At 41.7% G+C, this 20,234-nt stretch overlaps 1 protein-coding gene across 1 annotated transcript in view; it reads left to right on the top strand.

Moving 5' to 3' along the window:
- Positions 1-20,234, top strand: part of LOC122787887 (olfactomedin-like) — a 304,834-nt gene that overhangs the window by 86,648 nt on the left and 197,952 nt on the right. The window contains exon 2 of the mRNA XM_044054843.1: positions 10,979-11,131. Coding sequence (XP_043910778.1) covers positions 10,979-11,131 — 153 coding nt within the window. The remainder of the gene's footprint in view (positions 1-10,978; positions 11,132-20,234) is intronic.

The raw sequence follows: 20,234 nt of genomic DNA on the forward strand, positions 1-20,234 counted from the left end.
ACATGGTACACATTCTATACAGGGAGTGTTAACTTCTACTTATTACTGATTGGTTAAAACCTGATTACAGTGTAGCTATCATTCTATGTCATTTGTACTAAGTACTTGGCCTTCAGACCAGTTGTTTTACATTAGGGAGGTTGGTGGCAAGCACTGTGGTGGCAGGACACATATCTTTCATCCATTGAAGTTGGGAACTGCTGATTGTGGGCCCAGTGTACAAGTGTATTACTTCTGGTATGGGCAGTTGGCCTTTAGGCCAGTTATTTAACATTAACGAGGTTTGTGGTCTGCACTCATGTGTGACAATAGGCTGTACTCTGCCATTCATAGCTGGGGACATCTGGTATCAGGTTTATAGTGCCTGCATATCTGAGCTGTATCTTACTGACATTGCTACACCTTGTTTGTTGTAGCAAACACTACAGGCCTCCTGCATCTACCTTTGTTTATATGCTTGTTATCTGTTAGCTTGTTATTTCACTGGTATGCTACTTCCACATAGTACACATCTTTGCAACACATCTGTGACTCACTACTGTTATCTGCATTGCTTACTGTACGTACTTCCATGTTACACATGACAGCAAGTGACTGCTTGTCATTGTTGCATTTACTTCATTGTGACACATTGCACTTAGGTTACCTGGCATTTGCTCACTGACGCTTTTATATCAGTCAGCAGTTGTAGGTAATGTCAGTACACCCTCACTCCCCACTGGACCTTGTTTTCAATCATTAGTGATTACAGAGTTCACAATAGTATTCTAGCATGTCCAGAGGTCAGTTGTCAGTTCCTCCTCAGTCCAGCTGGTGAGTGTGGTACTCCAGAGACAATGTTAGAACAGATGCATGTACACTGACACCCCCTCCTCCTAACAACAAATTCAAACTCATGTGAGTGATGCAACCATATACCAGACTGGAGGCTAGGCTCTGTCTACTCAATACCGCCATAACCAGTCACGTGGCAAAGGGGATCACTCACTACACTTCCAGTCTCACGTAGACCTAACACAACAGCGGACCTAACACATGATCACACATGATCATACTTGTAGGCTCAGACCACAGCTCTGCCTATGCAGCAGAGACCTCCTATGCAGACATCCAGGCAACCACTACCACATAAACGAACATGTGCAACACATATCACACAAAGCCAATGTGCTGAACACTCACAGCCATTAACAGTTAACAACACACCTCATACACCTGTACTAGGTGCCTCTATCATCAGGCACACTCACATCACGTTCACCAGGCTTAACGAGGTGAGGGTCACGGTGTGCAGCCTGTCAGGCACTATGACCTGCCACATAACACAAACAGTCAGGTAACCCCAAGGCAGGTACAGGTATGACTCAGTCAATGTCCATGCTGCTGTGAATGGCCTGACACATTCCTCCCTGGACTACATGACATGAGACATTACAGAGCTCTCTGAGCACGTAGACCGGGACAGTTTGACCCTGACCTTGAGTAGCATCCTACCCTCACCTAGAACAATGCCACAATATCAAGGCACGATGATCCCTTCCAACAATTGACTGACATACTGGTGTCATTCACAGGTGTGCCAATGCCTGCCATCTTGGGGTGGTATGCTTTGCTAGGGACAGCTTGCACCTGTCACCACAGTCCTATTGACATTTGGCGGAGCCTCCTGCTACACCCATAGTGCCTGTATTAGGCAAGGCTCATAAGGCAAACCCACATCCATTTGTATCACAAAGGATGAGGAAGTAAGAGTGATGCTACTCAACACTGGAGGTCTAGACCCAAGGATGCACGCACCCAAAACCCTACCTAGCATTCTGGACATCGATATCTGTGCAGTAACATGAACCTGTTTCAGGTTTCACAGGAGCACACCAGTACTACCACGTTATAGCTGTTACCATTCTTGTCGGCCACGACACTTGAACAAGGGAGGGGAGTATCAGTATTCAATGCAGATTCCCACGGGTCCACGTTGGTGGCACAGTACAACATAGGTGTTAGGCCATTGAGTACAGTAGGCGTAGTTGGGGACCTGGGGAAGAAACATGGTAGCAGTCTGTCATTTGTCTACCACATGGCCAGCGTGGATTGACAGACATGTTATATAGCCCAGCTAATCATGACTGATTCACATGTATGGCAGGGGAGGTCATTGTGCCTCTGTACTCATCCATCATCAGGCCTATAATTGCGTACAATGCACCTTTTGGGATGTACCTAACCAGACACCTACAGCAACTGGTACAGGACAACAGTACATCATCAAGGGGATGCAATGGCTCACACAGATGTCATATGCTGCCCAGGTAAAGTGAATCCAGCTGGACTCAGTGGCATACTGCCTGTTCAGGGGCAATCTGTGCATGCCATATACAGCCATGTCCTACCTAGCAGTAATGATGGTGATGTACCTCAGGCAATCAGAGTCCCATACAGCAACATGAACAGTAGTACTGTACCTGAGCACTGACATAAATGGACATGCTGGAGGGCATATTCTAACCAAGAGGCTCCCTTCACTCTGTAATGAGCTCACACTACTGGTTAGGCAGAGTCCCTCATTGACTCTCTTCCATAGGAATCTGGATGAGTGGATGGAGATCATAGTTGTACCCCAGGTATCACTTCTATGTCACTGTTAGACAGAGGCATAGTATACTAAAGTCGGACAAGGGCATAGCAGCATAACTTGTGATTGGGTGGCAAAGACAAACACATTCTACTAGGCTTACCAATGCCCTAGGGCAAATAGCCTAGTATGAACCTATGAACTGTTCATTCTCAACTGTTCGAGCTCATTACAGAGTAAAGGGAGCCTCTCAGTTAGAATTTGCCCTCCAGCATGTCCATGTATGTTCTATTCAGTCACTTACCGCTTGCTCAGAGGTGACCTTTGCCCAACATACAAGGCCATGTCAAACCCAGATTTGATGAATATGCTTCACCTAAAAAAATCTAGATCCATCAGAGCCACAAGGGCAGGAGACTTAAACCTCGACACGGCTATTAATAGGACATGCTGGAGGGATAGATTCATCACCCAAAGACTCCCTATGCTGTGGAACAAAATCACGGTATATGTGAGGCAGAGCACCTCGCTGGCCTTGTTCAAGAGAAATCTTGACCAATGGATGGGAGATCGCAGATATACCCCAGGGATTACCTCAGTGTCACTGCTCGACAGAGGCACAGCAAAATAATGGGTATGGTTCCCCATACTAAAGGGGTGGCGTAAGCCACAAACCGATGGGCTAGGCTTGTAAATGCCCTCGGGCAGATAGCCTAGTATGAACCTATGAACATGTGTGTACTGCTATAGTACTTCTGCCATATGTTGCATGTGTGTGTGTTGTGGGGATGCACAGGTAATGGCCAGATCGTCTGCACAGGTGACACGTGTGACACATTCTGGGTGTTCATCCATACATACTGGATGTGTGCTGCCATCCAACCCTGTGATGTGGACACACATTACTCAGCCTGGATATACATATCTGAACAACACCACAAGCACAATACACTACCTTGCTATGTATGCATGTTATTACACAGTTATTCAGTAGTTATGACAGTGATGCTATCCATGCAGCCCACTGGGCCAGTGGAAGCCACAACACACACCGCCAGCACCTTTGCATATGCTTACCACAGACATCCCACATACTGCATGTACTGTGCACACAGTTATCTAACCCAGAACAACTGCACACCACTTATTAATCCTGTCCAGTGGACTACAGATACAGGCATATTGTATAACAATAGTAGGAGGCTACTGCAGCACAGGGCAGATTCACATGACGGAAGGCATCTGTTGTCTGCAGTGTTAAGATGCTTCACATTCACCAAATGCACAGATATTGCCAACAATGTTGCAGACAGTTTAGGTGCAGGTACCCCCCCATTGTCCTACACACGTGTTATTAGTTATCCCAGATGACTGTAACCTCCCTATCCTCTCACATGTCCAGGTGAGAGCCACCCTCATCATTGCAGAACACATATCATCACTGTTACGAAATGGTATCCCTGGATGTGTGCTACATTCACCCCTGGAGGACATAGCACCACATGACAGACTGATATTAATCCCTGGCCATACTACAGGATATGTACCTGAACAGTGCCATACATACACAGTGGTCCCACACCAATGAGGAGGAACCTCTACTGACCCTGGGAACTACTGCATCATATGCACAACTGGCCTTGTGTTCTAAGCTATGGAAGTGTTAGTTATGGCCCACATGTACAACAATATTACATATGTTTATATTTCATGACTATCTACACACAACCTATCTCATGGACATACCTATAGATAGTGAACTATGATACATTTGGAGGTGTCACAGTATACACAGGATTAACCTGCTACTTTGCATTACCTGTGTTTGTGGCAGCTTTTGGTGTGTCACTCGTGCTCCTTGAATTTTGCTGCTGTTGCTGCTGCTGCTGCTGTTTTGCTGCTGGCTGTCTGTATATTTTGTCTTCTCTCTCTGTCTCTCTGTCTCTCTTTCTCATTAGGTTTGTGCAATGACTGTATTGCATGAGTGGAGTGTGGGTACTGAATACTTTTGTAGGTATCTGCATAGGTCCATGTGATGGCCTCTGCACCAATTGTAAGGCAGCATTTGCTAATTGCAAGCAGCTGGGTGTGTACTAATTGCATGTCTCACTGTGATTTCAGGACACTGCTATAAAAGGGTATGTGAGATAGGCGTTGCCCTTTCAGATTGTAGGGCGTGGACCATGCTGGTATGCTGTTGACAGTGTTCTGTGAGTGTGAAGGTTAGTACATCTCCCATGCTTCATGCTGTGTTGTAGATTCAGGTTGCTGCATTTATCTTGCCTGTTCCCTGTAGTGAGTGTGTATGCATACTGACACCTACAACTATATGTCATATGTATTGCTATATAAATATATATATATATATATATATATATATCTGTGTACATATACATACTTTCATATATGTACATTAGCTGACATTATTGGGTACAAGCTAACAATTAGCAGGGCTGTTTCCGTTAACACTACTCTAGTATGGGAATCCAGTAATTGGGACTATAAAAGTCTGCCTGACATGCTTTGGGTAGTAGACATACTATATTGCCTTTATCTTCATTCCTACTATTACATGTTCCACTTATTTAGCACTATATTCCTGTATGAGAGTCATGGCTTAGTGGTAGGTCATACAGACTAGTGTTACAATGGTCTTGTGGTAGGGCCTACTAGTATGCTCATATTCTGCTTTTGAGTTGAGTATAGGGCCTATCAATCACAGTGCTGGAGGCACCTTTAAGCAGTTAAAGGGCTTAGTAGGTCTCACAGGAGCCAGGCTGTGTTGCAGATTCTGGTTGCTGCATATATCTTCACTGTTTCCTGTAGTGAGTGTGTATGGCTACTGAGACCTACAACTATATTTCATATGTATTAATATATATTTATATATATGTATGTGTAGATATACATACCTTCACATATGTACATTACCTTACATTATTATGTACAAGCTAACAGGTAGCAGGGCTGTTTCTGCTCACACTGAACTAGTATGGGAATCCAGTCATTTGGCCATTAAAACTCTACCAAACATGCTTTGGATAGTACATCTCCTATATTACCTTTATACTGATTCCTACTATTACATGTTATATTTATTTTAGCAGTGTGTTCTTCCAAAGCAGGCATGGCTTAGTGGTAGGTCAAACAGACTAATGTTACCTAGGTCCTGGTTTCGAGACTGACAGTGGGAATTTTTACTTTGCAAACTTTCCAACTGAGTACAGGACCTGTCAATCAAAGTGCTGAGGCCACCTGTAAGCAGTTAGAAGGGTAAGTAGGTCACACAGGGGTCAGGCTGTGTTGCAGATTCAGGTTGCAGCAATTATGTTAACTTTTTCCTGTAGTGAGTGTGTATGGCTACTGAGACCTACGATTATATTTCATATGTATTAATATATATTTATATATATGTATGTGTAGATATACATACCTTCACATATGTACATTACCTTACATTATTATGTACAAGCTAACAGGTAGCAGTGCTGTTTCTGTTCACACTGAACTAGTATGGGAATCCAGTAATTTGGCCATTACAACTCTACCTGACATGCTTTGGATAGTACATCTCCTATATTGCCTTTATACTGATTCCTACTATTACATGTTATATTTATTTTAGCACTGTGTTCTTGTAAAGCAGGCATGGCTTAGTGGTAGGTCATACAGACTAATGTTACCAAGGTCCTGGGTTCGAGACTGACAGTGGGAATTTATTTTTCTTAGCAAACTTTCAAACTGAGTACAGGACCTGTCAATCAAAGTGCCATAAAGGCACTTTTAAGCACTTTAAACCAGGTCTGCGCTCGTTTGCGCGGAGCTCACGCATGCACTGGCGGTGAGCTCCGCTAACACACACCAGCGCTATTTTCTTTGAAAGAAAAGAAAAGGGGTGACAGGAAAGTGGTGAAAAGGGGTCACAAAGAGGGTAAGACAGTAGGGAAAGAAGCGTGGGATTTGCAGGAAGGGTGTAGGTAAGGCCCATAGATGCCCATGTCTTTTGCAGCAACAGCTGTATATTTCTATGTATTTTGGTGAGACATTTGAAACCTTCCACCTCTGAGAGAGGTGTCAGGACAACATTAATATTTGTTGTACAGCCAATTGTAATTAACAGTTTAGATGTCCAGCGGACATGTCTGCGACATGGACAGCTATGTATGGGGCGTAATTTTTTTGTGGGACAGAGTGCCCTTTTTTTTTTTTACAGGTGAGAGTGGTATGACAGGTGAAGGAAGTCGGTAAAGCTGGGGAGGTAGGTTGGGTAGGTTAACAGACAAGACAGACAAGACGCATACAGGGACGGTGTATGACACACGTGGGGGTTACACAATTGGCGGGGACGGAGGTTGGGATATCCGAGATGCACGAGCCCACAGATGGCAACAGTGGAACTGATATCCCCACCCATAGGCAGTTGCCACTGTTCCTTCACAGCCCAGGACGGGGCTGTGCTGGGGGCTGTGTAGGCGGGGCAACGGCCGGGGCCGTTAGCTGTGCCACCCGAGCCTCAAGCTGGCGTAGGGGTCCAAGAACAGTGTCTTGGATCTCCCTATGCACCACAGACCGGACACCGCGGAGGGTGAGTGGACGAACCCCTCCGGCCACACTTGCAGAGGGGGGGACGGGCCCCATCCCCTGCAGCGCTTCCACCCGAAGGTGGCACAGGGCCACCGGAGGGGTCCGGCCTGGGCACTAGTGCCAGGTGCAGTCGCCAGCTGAGGTGGGAGAGGTGGGTCCGCTGGGACCTGCCTTCCCAAGCGTTCTAGGTTTGTGAGTAGTTATGTTAGTTTGGGTTAGTGGCATTTTATTCCATTCAGATTAGTTGTAACAGCATGCATTGGTATTCCCATCAAACAAACACCCAGATATGAACACCATTGAACAAGGGGCATATCAATATCACATGCATTATTTGAACAGCAAAACACAGTCAAACGACATGCAGGGTTGATTAATGGCAACAGGCCATCAGATTTGCAGGTATGAACAGGGCACATGCACGAACAGACATGCATATATGTTTGAAACGGACAAATGTCCATGATTAATGAAATGTTCACATACCATTATTTAGTGGATGTTGTTATATGGAATTATAGGGTTGGGTGGGGATAGAAAGTGATGACACATTCATATGTTACACATTGATTCACATTTATCATAGGTACACAATTAAGTTGAGGCTGATGTTTCAAAATAATCTTTATTTGACTGTCATGCTACACCTGTTACACATACATCACTATCCTACTTATTTTGAATTTGATCAGATACATCATCCTGCTACACTTTGATGACAGGACAGGGGACAACTATGGCTGTTTAGTCTGTCAGATAATCATTCATTCTATCTGCAAATTGTTTACTGTTATCACCATATACAGATTTTGAGCTAGACATTCAGATTCAGACACACTGAAATCAGTTTGGGATGTTAATTTGTACTTCCCACATGCATTTAGTTCTGTAAAAACACACTGAGGCTTATATATTCAGGGGTTATTACTACTTTATTTATTCATACATGAGCCTTTCTGTCACTCTCACACATTCTGCAACTTCACAGTTCAGGTTGGTACTTCTAGGCTTTGTTCACATATTAGACCTGTGGTGATTCAAACACTTTCCAACAGCCTCACTTCTGTCATGATTCAGCATTTGAACAGGGGATATATCTCACATGTGACTACCTCAGATTCTGAAGCTGTACTCTTGAGACTACTGCAGGTTACAGTATATTTAATTAATGATGGGACATCTGTATTACAGCACTGTTTAATTCTATCAATTATATTTCCAGTTACACTTGCATACTGATGAACTTGTTGCAGCCATACCTGCAGACTTTCAATTCCTGCTTGCACATTATATTACTTTTAATCAATACACTGCACTGTTCTGATACATGGTACATAATAATATTTATTTACAAGTACTGGGTGGGGTTACTAACCTGCATGGTGGCGCAGCCGCACCAGCCTTCTGGCGTGCATCTCACGATTCGCAGAGCGGACACCTGCAGCTGTAATACAAAGGGAATAATATTGGACTACACATCTCCATGGTATCAGCTGGTTGAAATCCTTACATACATGAGTAAAATGTGACTTACTCAGTAGTGGGGCGTTGGGCATTTGCCGGGCCTCCTGGATCCAACGGTTCAATTGGTCCTGCTTGCGTCTCTTCAGGTCCGCATGGTGGTGACGGACCTGCTCACCAGTGCGTGGAATGCCAGTAGCACTGGTCAGATCACGAGCCAACTGGTCCCACGCCTCTGCCCTATATACTCCCCATGAGACCTGGCCCTGCATGAGTTGGGCCTCGTGATTATGGACAAGGAGCCAGACCATGTATCTGGACTCCCCAACACTGTGCTCGAAAGCAACGTCCCTCACCTACTCCACTCATGTTGACTGCAAGTCTGTTCTACAATCAGTTATGCTGTGTATTCCCGCCTATGGGGCTTATATATGCCGCTTTTCCCGCACATTTCTCTGATTGGCCGTTTTGGAATTGTATCTACTTCACTGAAAATGCTTTCTCATGCTCCATTCTGGGTTTTATCCCATATATATGCTATTTCTGCATTTCTAGGTATTGCTGTCATGGCTTGGTGGTTTAGTTCCTTGACTCTAGTGCATGGTATCCTGGGTTTGAATCTGGCAACTGATTTTTGCTTTTCCTGACAGAAATGAGTTGAGGACCTGTCAATCAAACATGCCAAAAGCACTTTTAAGCACTTTAAACCTGTTCTGCGCTCGTTTGCGCGGAGGTAACGCATGCGCACTGGCAGCAAACGGTGTGCGCTGGGATAAATCTTAATTGGCAAGTGACACACATGTTCAGCTAATTGCACACAGTTTCAGCCTGTTTACCCGCTGCTTGGCAACGGGCACGCAGTTTGCAGCTTTTTAAACACTACTCAGCTACGGGCACTCTGTCTCACGGCAGCTTAGCTATCAGTACATTTCTGACTATTTTTATTCTTATGTTACTTCAAAATGCTCTATTTCATTCCATTTTACAAAAGGGAATACATTTACATTTGTACAATACTGTCAGGGGGCTTTTTAGTGCTTATTTACAAAAAAAAAAAAGGTTGTTGTAGGGGCTCGAACCCTGCCTGCCTACTCTTAGGGCGGCTACTCTACCGCTAAGCTATTATTTCTTGGCTTACTTTGCATATTTAGTTCTTATATCCTTTTCCACTGACTGCTAACTGTGATTGCGCTAGTAGCACACCCGCGCACACAGTAGCAAACATTTACGGGGTTTAACAAAAAAAAAAAGGTTTTAATTTAATTTTATGACATCTCTTCACTTTATACACTGATGGCCAGTCGGGGCATGTGTTGTATAGTGTGTTTATTCACATTTTCATGGCCTTTCTCGTGGCTGTTTACTTTCAGCCATTCTAGTCTTCCGGGGGCGTGTCCACTTGCAGAGCTTAGCCTACAGACACGCCCCCTACTCTCTTACACGGACCGTGTAAGAGTTACTAGTGTGATTCAGCATGCCTCATGCACCTCATGCATATGCATGACATGCTGACATCACACAGTTTAACTGCAGCCTCCGTGTAAGAGTTATAACTCTTACACGGAGGCTTCCTGAATCTGGCCCATTGTCTTTTCCGCTGTGTTTTCTATTCTAGTTTTGCAAAGATATACTACATTATGCACCAGGCCTACATGACTATTAACTATCATATACATACATTCAAATGACCTCATATAGCTGACAAAAGTCATTTTTGAATAAAACTATACAACATTCTGCAAGAAGCTAAAAGTCTGCCTAACTCAAGCAAACAGGAAATGCGCCCCATCTGGTCATATAATCTAATCAAGCAGCACAAAGCAACATCAGCAGTTACAAACACTTACAACTTCTCCATCCTGTTTTAGACACAAAAGAAGACTCTTTTTTTCTAGTTCCCTTTCCATAAATCTCTACCTCCTTTTCTCCTGTCTTTATATAATGTCTGACTTTGAAAATATGTATTTTGTACATATTGTAAGTAGATTTTACATTTGTATTTTGAAATTATTGTACTTAGTCCTTTAGTCTGTTTTTTTTTACTGTCTCTCTTATATTGTAATATCTTCATACATGCTACAATTACGTGTATGTTATTATGACTTTATTAACAATACTTTGTCTGTATTTCTGTTTGGTTTCTCTGTACTGAGACTGAAATTGGTCGGCTGTGATCAGGGTTCTACCCTAGTGAACAATTTTAATAAGTAAGTAAGTAAGTAAATAAGTAATTACTGTTAGTAACAGTCATGATTTACAACTCAGTTAGTTATCACTGTTTTTTTTTGGGGGGTGGGGGTGGGCGGCAGATAAACAGTACAATCAAATGACTGTACTCTTGGTGTTTCCTTGTCTCTGTAGGTTCTCGATGAGGTCAAAGGAAGAACAGTGTCAGGTGAAAAATGCATGTGTTCTCTGACCTTACCTAACTACAGTTTTCCAGCAGAGCGTCTAGAATCCTTGGAAATAAAAATGCAAAACCTGTCTGCCACAGCGCAAGAAGAAGTAAACAAGGTGCAGCTGGCTTTTTAAGATTATTACTATAAATTTTAATAACACAATTGCTTCTTACTTACAAAACTTGTACTATTTTGCATTAAATCATCATCATCATATTTGTCACAGCAAAACTGTAACATTAACTTCAGAGAAATATAATCATTCTAGATATTTGGCCTCAAGTTTTTAAAGGAAATGCTGTCAAGTCAAATTAATCAGGATCCATATATTTAGAGCTCTATATCTTTAAAATGAAATGAGCCTAGAGTTTTCCTATGTGTCAGATAAGAAGGCATCTGATGGTCTCTCTGCAGGAGCTAAGAGACCATGATGGATAAGGCAGACTATCTTGACTGAGTATATCTCAGGTTATTATTAATATTATTATTATCATTATTATTAGATTATTGTTATAATTAGGCTATTGATAGGTATATCTTGCAGAGAATAACGCTGCTCTGGAATAAACATAAAACAAAGTTCATTCATGTCTATATTAAATGGCAACTTGGATCTATGGATAGGAAACAGAAACTTAACCCCAGGACTGTCCCCTATAATACTAATGGACAGAGGCAGCTCCTAAACGCTTTATCCCATGCATGCGTCTCCTCAAATTATCTAATCTTATAATCACAGTTATTCCCATTAGGGGTAATTATGGACCATGGGGTGGGTAAGGCCATTCTATAATCAAATGAGATAGGGTATTTCTAGAACAAAAAGGGTAATTAGAAAGGTTATTTCAAGAACAAAAAGGGTAATTAGCTAGGCTTAAAATGGGCCACAAGGGCAGCTAGTCTAGTACGTACTTACGAACCCATGAACCTTTGAGTGGCTACAACTGTTCCTTCACAGGAAACTGGGAATGTGCAATAGGTAGATCTTGATTATTAGTAATAAATTTTGAACAATAAAGGACTGTTAGTTATTTGAACTCCATCTTTAACGTGTATGAGTACAGACTCTTGAGACCAGGCCTGTCCCACCTTACAATATCATCCTTTTTATTCTGCTTTTTTAATTGTTTCTTGTGATGCTGCTTTTTGTGATAGGTACATCAATCCCTTTCCCATGCCCACATTAGTGTCCCTTGATAAGTCTGCTGCGTTTGTTTCTCCAGCTCATTACTTTTCCTCTGCATGCTTACCTTAATGCAGTTCAGTTAATGTGTCATCAGGTATAAGGATGGCTGGGTATGCACAATCTCATACACAATTATGAAGATATGGTTAAGACTTGAGTTTTACATATTTCTTTTACTTCCATTGTTTGTGTTACTGTTTCAGGTGAAAGAACTGTAGAAAGTCAGTTTTGTGCTTAGATAAAATATATTACTTGTGTTGCTTTTGGGTATTACAAATCTTTTGATTAGTTTGATTCAGAATAGCTAGTGACTGAAATTTGTATTGAAGGCTACCCCGAACATTGCGATGTACTTGCATATTAAATCTGACAATCTTCTTAAAGAGCTAATTTTTTGGTCTAAAGAGCCTTAGCTCTTTGTGCTAAACTTATCAAATACAGAGATTACTCTACTGATCAGGTTTTCCCGTGGCACGAGCCTCAGTGCAGAGAACAGTTTCATAGGTGGTTGTCGAGGGGAAATGATAATACAAATTAGCAATGTGCTGTCACACAGAAATATCCGTGTCTCCTGATTTACTCAGTCCAGCAAGTTAGAGAATCACTCAGCTGAGTAAAATTTGACACTAGCAGAAAAAGCTGACCACTGCAAAAATGACAGAATTCATCTATTCACTCCTATTGAAGTACTCACAGTGGAGGTAATTCAACAAAGACATGAGGGTGGGGAGTATGTATATAAGTGTTTGCATATCCGAAAGGGCATGAATGAGGTTGCATGACTATTTGTGTGCTTGTGTGCGTGTGTGCGTGTGTGTGTGAGTGTGTGTACGTGTGTGTATTTTTGTGTTTATGTGAGTATCTGTCTGCCTAGGATATCACACTATTGGGTTAGGAAGGGAATCAATAGTCTGGAACTGTGTGTGACTATATGGCTGAGTATTTCCATCAGAGTGATCGACTGTAGGGAGCTTGAGTAGTGTTCATTAGTGGATGTGAGTGTGTGCATGTTTGTGTGTGTGTGTGTGTGTGTGTGTGTGTGTGTGTGTGTGTGTGTGTGTGTGTGTGTGTGTGCACGCACATGTGTGTTAGTCCTTTTGTAGGATGCTAGTGTCTGGGTAGGATTCTATGAGAGCTCCTAGTTTGCAATCATCTGCAAACTTAGTCAGCCAGACGCCCTAGACACTGGCCCTGACTTCTAAGAAGTAGATGCCAAAAAGGAGTGGATACAGCGCAGAGCCCTGAGGGACTCCACTAGTGACTAGTGACTAGCCTGTTTGTAGAAGTGGTCTTCCCTGTCCTAAATTTGTGGGTTCTATCTGAGAGCCAACTGGCTATTCCAGGTCATTATGCCTATATACTGAGACTTGTTTACAATACCCATGTGAGGTATTGTATCAAATGCATAGCCAGGTCAAGGTAAGTAGTATGCACCATTTTACCCTCTTCCATTGCCTTAGTGACCTTTTCAAAGAAATCCACCAGGATGAGTAGGCATGACCTGCCCTTGATGAAACCAGATTATGGTGGATCCAGTGTTTGAAAGTTTTTATCATTTTTAATCATTTCCATTCTTTCATAGGTTCATAGGTAGTTACTAGGCTATCAGCTCAAGGGCCTAAGTAAGCCTAGCCAACAAAGTTCCCTGGCTTACGCCACCGAAGAAAGTTAATTTCCTGTGCCCCTGTCGAGCAGAGCCACAGAAGTGATCCCCGGGGTGTATTTCCTATTTCCCATCCACTCATCAAGATTTTTCTTGAAGAGTGCTAATGAGGAACTTTGCTTGACATAGATGGGCAGCTTGTTCCAGAGTATAGGAATTGGGATTTCTTTAGGTGTAGCATGTGCAACAGCTCTGGGTTTAACATAGCTTTATATGTTAGGCAGAGTTCTCCTCAGAGTAGGTGATATGCTACAGAGTAAAGCTGGAGTTTTGAGATGTGTAGGGCATCTGTTTGAGGCCAGTAATCCTCTTTGTGAGGTACTTCTGTGGCCTTTCCAGCTGCTGCAGATGTCTTGTGAGGTACATTCAAAAAGGGGCGTTGTACTCTATAATGGGTCTAATGAGTGCCGAGTAGAGGGGAGCAATGACCTCTTTTTTCCTGGATGAGAACCCTTTTGTGATGAGGTGTGCCACATAGAAGGATTTCAAAGGAGAGACTACTGTCCACCTGGGTCCCAAGGTCTCTTATCACACATTTGGCGTTAAGTAGACTGCCGTTTATGTAGTAGTTCATGGGTACAGAGTTTTAGCAAAGGGGATGACAATGCACTTTTTGGCATTGAGCTTGAGGCCATGCCTCTGACACCAGGCATTTCTCTCTCAGTGAGGTCCTTCTGTAGGATGTCCACATCATTTGGGGACTCGACCATGGCTCCTACTTTGCAGTCATCTGTGAACTTCGTTAGCCAGAGGCCTTCTGTGTTAGCCTGTACTTCAGAGAAGTAGATACCAAAAAGGAGAGGTCCTAGGACTGAACCCTGTGGTACTCCACTTGTCACTGGTTTGAAGTCAGATTTGGAGTCTGCAACTTTTACAGTGTGGGTTCTGTCAGTGAGCCAGTTGGCAACCCATCTTGTGATGAAGGGATTTATACCTAGTTTAGTGAGTTTATAATTCCAGAATGGAGGATGGTATCGAAAACCTTGGCGAGGTCAAGATAGGGTGTGTGAGCCACCTTACCCTTGTCTATGGCTTTGGTGACTGCCTCAAAGAAGTTGATCAGGTTCAGAAGGCATGATCTGCCTTTCACAAAACTGAACTGGGTGGGATCCAGGGTTTGAAGGTTACCAATGTATTAGTTTATGAGTTCCATGATGATACGTTCCATGGCCTTGCAGACTAGGCTTGCCAGGCTAATAGGGCGATAGTTTCCAGGATCAGTGATGGCTCCCCCTTTGTGGAGTGGGATAAATGTTGCTGTGCGCCATTCAGTGGGCACAGAGCCTGACGTGAGACTATGATTGAGCATGGTGCTTAGGTGGGGAGTCAGTTCATTCTGAAGTTCATGTAAAACGCAGCCTGGAATGTTGTCCTGTCCCATGGATGCTGTGTTTTTGGTTTTAGAGGGTGCAGCTTTTATCTGCATAGATGTGATTACAGGGACTCTGCATTCTTCCTGTATAGATATGGGCCCTTTAGGGGATGAGAGGGGGGATAAAGTTAGCACTGAACCTATCTGTCAAGATGCTGGCAATATCAGTTGGTTCTGTAATTTTTATGCCATTGTGCTGTAGCTCAGAGCAGATCTGGGTGTTGCCATTGAGATTCTTGACATAGCTATAGAATTCTTTGTGGTTGCCCTTAGATTCAGTGGTGATTTTGTTTTCATAACTAGCTTTGGAGGATCTTATAAGGGATCTCAGCTTCTTACTGAGGCTGACCAGGGAGCTCCTCCACTCATGGGATTTTACTCTCTTTTGCAACAGTTTCTTCCTTCTGTTGTAGAGTTTGTTTATGGCAGGCGACCACCAGACTGGCTTCCTTTTTTTGGAGGATAGCATCTTGGTTCTGTTTGGTCTAGCACGATCCATGCACTCGTGTAAGTGCTTATAGAGTACATTTGTGTAGGATTCCGCAGTCGTAACTGTATTGTCCAGCTGCATGGGTGTCACGAAGTTCACCACTTCTGTCTTAAGAAGCATAAAGTTGGCTTTGGAGAAATGTTTTACCATGTTTTCCTTAATGGTGGGTGGGGGCAGGATGCGGATATCTAGGGTGAGTAGCTTATGGTCGGAACTGACCAACGAGGAGTTGACTTCAGGTGTGGAACACCGGTCACTCATGTTGGTAATGACTAGGTCTAGGATAGTGTTGCCCCTGGTGGGGGTGTGGATAAGTTAATCCTGGGCATTGGAATTTATGAATTCCAGAAAGCGTTGAGCGAAGGTGTTGGTGCATGAGTAGTTTTCCAAGTTAATGGTGGGGTAGTTGAAATCGCCAATTATTAGGGTGTTTGGTTGAACCCTAATATTTTCCAGTATATCAACAAAAGAGGAGTGGGAATCCTGAGGCATGGTGGGGGATCTGTACCAAGCTACAATTTGGATTGCAGTTTTGCCCAAAGTTAGTTGCACTTGGATAACTTCGGATGCATTATGCTGTGCAACTAGCCTGGTGGTGTGGATATCCTTAATGAATATGGACACACCTCCACCTTTGGTGTTCTGGTCCAGGTTAGATGGCCGAAAAGTGTGGTATGAGCTATAGCCTGATAATACAGGGGTGCTCTCTAGAGCCTTGAACCAGGTCTCAGTCACTGCACAGATATCGATGTTCTCCATTTTAAGGAGTGCCTCAAGTGAGTGCATTTTGAGATTTAGACTTCTAGCATTGAGTAGCATTACCCTCAGTTTTTGCTTGCCTGTTCCTGTTAAGGTATACAAAACACTGTACGGCAGCAATCCAAGCAAGCACACTGCCTCCTCACACAGTTAGTTCAGCACTTTAGATGAATACCAAAACAATGATTTAAAACCAAGTGTTTAATAACGTTTAGCGCTTTCACTCGAAAACCGAGCTTCCTCAGAACAACGTACAAAAATACACATACTCCTTAAATAAGATATTTTGGCGCCAAATACAAATAATTTATCAATTAACTGTAAAAGCAACAGAGCACAAATTGCTAATGTTAAAAAATACATATACGTTCACATTATAATGTTCTTTCTATATAATAAATAGCATGTTCTAACTAAATAATTGAAACTATTCTAACTGCTTCCCACTCAGTATTAATTAATATTGTATTAGTTTATATACAAAAGAGGTTTTATGGAAACATAGTCATTTATTCCAGGGGGTGAGGTGGCATCTGTGTAGACTTGCCACCAAAGTTCTCTGTATGATAATAAATTTTTATAATCACCCCCTCTTGGATTTTGAGTAATAGACTCCAATATCATAAAACTAAATGTATGTTCACTTCCATTTTGAATAATATGTTTTGACAGGGCGTTTTTTGTATCTCCCTTTTTTATACAATAAAGATGCGAATATAGTAGCTATAGCTATAGTAGTAATATCAAGTGCATATTAGAGAGAAATAATGCAATAAGCCATAAAAAGGGACAAACTAAGTTGACACACACTACAAAATGTGGGAATTGTAATCAGTGCTATGTGATCAATGAAAATTTTAGTTTAACTTTAAACAACTATAAGCACTTAAAAATATACTCTGCCAAGGGTAATTGCAGAACCACTATGTTAGTGTATATTGCAGTATGTTCAGTCTGCGATGCGTACTATATAGGAAAAACGGAAAGGCAGCTGAGACAGCGAATATATTCGCATCTTTATTGTATAAAAAAGGGAGATACAAAAAACGCCCTGTCAAAACATATTATTCAAAATGGAAGTGAACATACATTTAGTTTTATGATATTGGAGTCTATTACTCAAAATCCAAGAGGGGGTGATTATAAAAATTTATTATCATACAGAGAACTTTGGTGGCAAGTCTACACAGATGCCACCTCACCCCCTGGAATAAATGACTATGTTTCCATAAAACCTCTTTTGTATATAAACTAATACAATATTAATTAATACTGAGTGGGAAGCAGTTAGAATAGTTTCAATTATTTAGTTAGAACATGCTATTTATTATATAGAAAGAACATTATAATGTGAACGTATATGTATTTTTTAACATAAGCAATTTGTGCTCTGTTGCTTTTACAGTTAATTGATAAATTATTTGTATTTGGCGCCAAAATATCTTATTTAAGGAGTATGTGTATTTTTGTACGTTGTTCTGAGGAAGCTCGGTTTTCGAGTGAAAGCGCTAAACGTTATTAAACACTTGGTTTTAAATCATTGTTTTGGTATTCATCTAAAGTGCTGAACTAACTGTGTGAGGAGGCAGTGTGCTTGCTTGGATTGCTGCCGTACAGTGTTTTGTATACTATTTGGTCCAGCTTGCAGGTTTTGGGTTCTGTTGTCATATGGATAATTCACACAGTTCAGTCGGTGAGACCTCGCCTGATTATTGCAATGATTTACTCTCGCTGAAAGCCGAAGTTTCATCGTTGCGCGGGGAGGTGGCCAAGATTTTGCAACTGTTTGGCAAGTTAGCAGCCGAGAAGGACTCAAATAATGATGCTATTGCATCGGAAACTATTAAACCTAACATTGGCGTCATATTCGGCTCGCAGGGTGAGCCTGGACAGCAGCAGTTACTTCATAACGTCAATGACGTGGTTAGCGTGGAGCCAGCTTCAACTTCCTCACCCGAGATACCAAACGGACAAGGACGAGGTACGGGTAGAGGGGGTATAGATTTGCCGGTTGTCGAGGGATCATCGGATAATTTTAGAAACAACTCGGACTTCACTTTCGACTTTTCTTTTGGCAACTTTACCGATGAAATTAGGCGGACTGGCACAAGACCTAAGAGCATACAACAAGTGAGTACTTACGCACAAACCATGAAAGAAACCTCTCAGAATAAAGGTACTGTTCATATTAATTCTAACAAATCTTCTATTACGAACAAAGATATTATTAATACAGAGCATGTTTTACAAGATTTTATTAAGTATGACTGCCGTTTTGACAACGCTAGCATCAAGAAAACCACGAGGAAGGGAGAAGCAGATAACGGAACATTACGTGACAATATTTACCTTTTTGGCAAAAAACTCAATAACATTAATGCGCTGAAACTGGACAATGCTTATTTAAATCAGTGCATTACACTGAATATTGTACCAATGGGCTTGAGGTTTTACAAGCGACCATTGGGTATTGATTTAGATGAAAATGTAGAAAAGGAATTTAACTGTCTGTTTGATTCGTTTGGACTAGAATATATAAAACTTTTAATTAAGCACAATGATGTTAAGCTATGTAAATGTATAGATGAAATAGAACATTTGAACACTATTATTACTTCTGATTTACTGTTCCCCCAGTGGGAGAAATTGTATTTAAAACAATATACATTAGCAGAGGAAAGAGCAAAGAAGGCTTATGAACGTAAGCTTAGGAAGTTGAGTAGGGATAAAGACCAATATAAGCGACATGTGAGTTACAATTGGAATATTAGTAAAGAGTTTAAGAACAGATATCAACAGGATGATGTTGGGGAAGGTGATGGCACGACAGTTGGAAATAAGCAGGATTTTTATTACACAGAAGAAAGGAAATTTCAAGGAAAATGGACAAAAGGGGCAAAATGGAGGAAGAAGTATCAAAACCCACCCCCGTATTAAACAATGAGGTTTCCCAGGAAGATATAAGTAGGATTGATGAGGTTACTAGTGAATATAAGAATTTTAAAATATTCAATTATAGTAACATTAATTTAGAAAAGGCTCATTTCAGTCTCCTCTCAAAAGGTTTAAAATTTATACCGACACCCAATTTTCGGGTAGTAGATAGTATATTTGAACTCAAGAGATATACATGGAAACTGAATTTAGCGGCCATGTTTGATAAAAAGGAGAATTGTGATGTTGACTCTGACAAAAGAGCATTAAAGAAGAAAAGTACATTTATTCCAATAAGCAACCCGGTGGTGACGGCTTTCGAACAAGGGGTTACTAAGGAATTATACAATATTAGTAAGAATAGTATGAAACATCGACAACAGATTAACCTTTCCGATGAAGAAATAAGAATTTTGAACAACTTAAAGCAAGACAAGACTGTTAGGGTTATGAAACCCGACAAAGGTGGAGGCATTGTTATCTACGATGCCACCACCTACAGTACTAATATACATAACATTTTACACAACACGGGCAATTATTCTGTGGCATCTATCAATGAAGTCAATATGGCTTATAGGAGAATAGACATGTACTTGAATGAATATTTATTAGAAAACAGAATTAATAAAGAACTCTTTGAATATCTTAGTGTGGAGTTTCCAATTCTACCCACTATAGTGGGCATACCTAAAGTACATAAGGACCATAGGAATCCACCCTTTCGCCCAATCATTTCAGGAAGCAACTCAAAAACTTTCCCCATGGGAGTCTACATAGATACAACATTAAAACATATTTATAATGAATTAGG

Source organism: Protopterus annectens, chromosome 1.part0, assembly GCF_019279795.1.
Source record: "Protopterus annectens isolate FY-2018-M chromosome 1.part0, PAN1.0, whole genome shotgun sequence".
Lineage (NCBI taxonomy): Eukaryota > Metazoa > Chordata > Ceratodontiformes > Protopteridae > Protopterus > Protopterus annectens.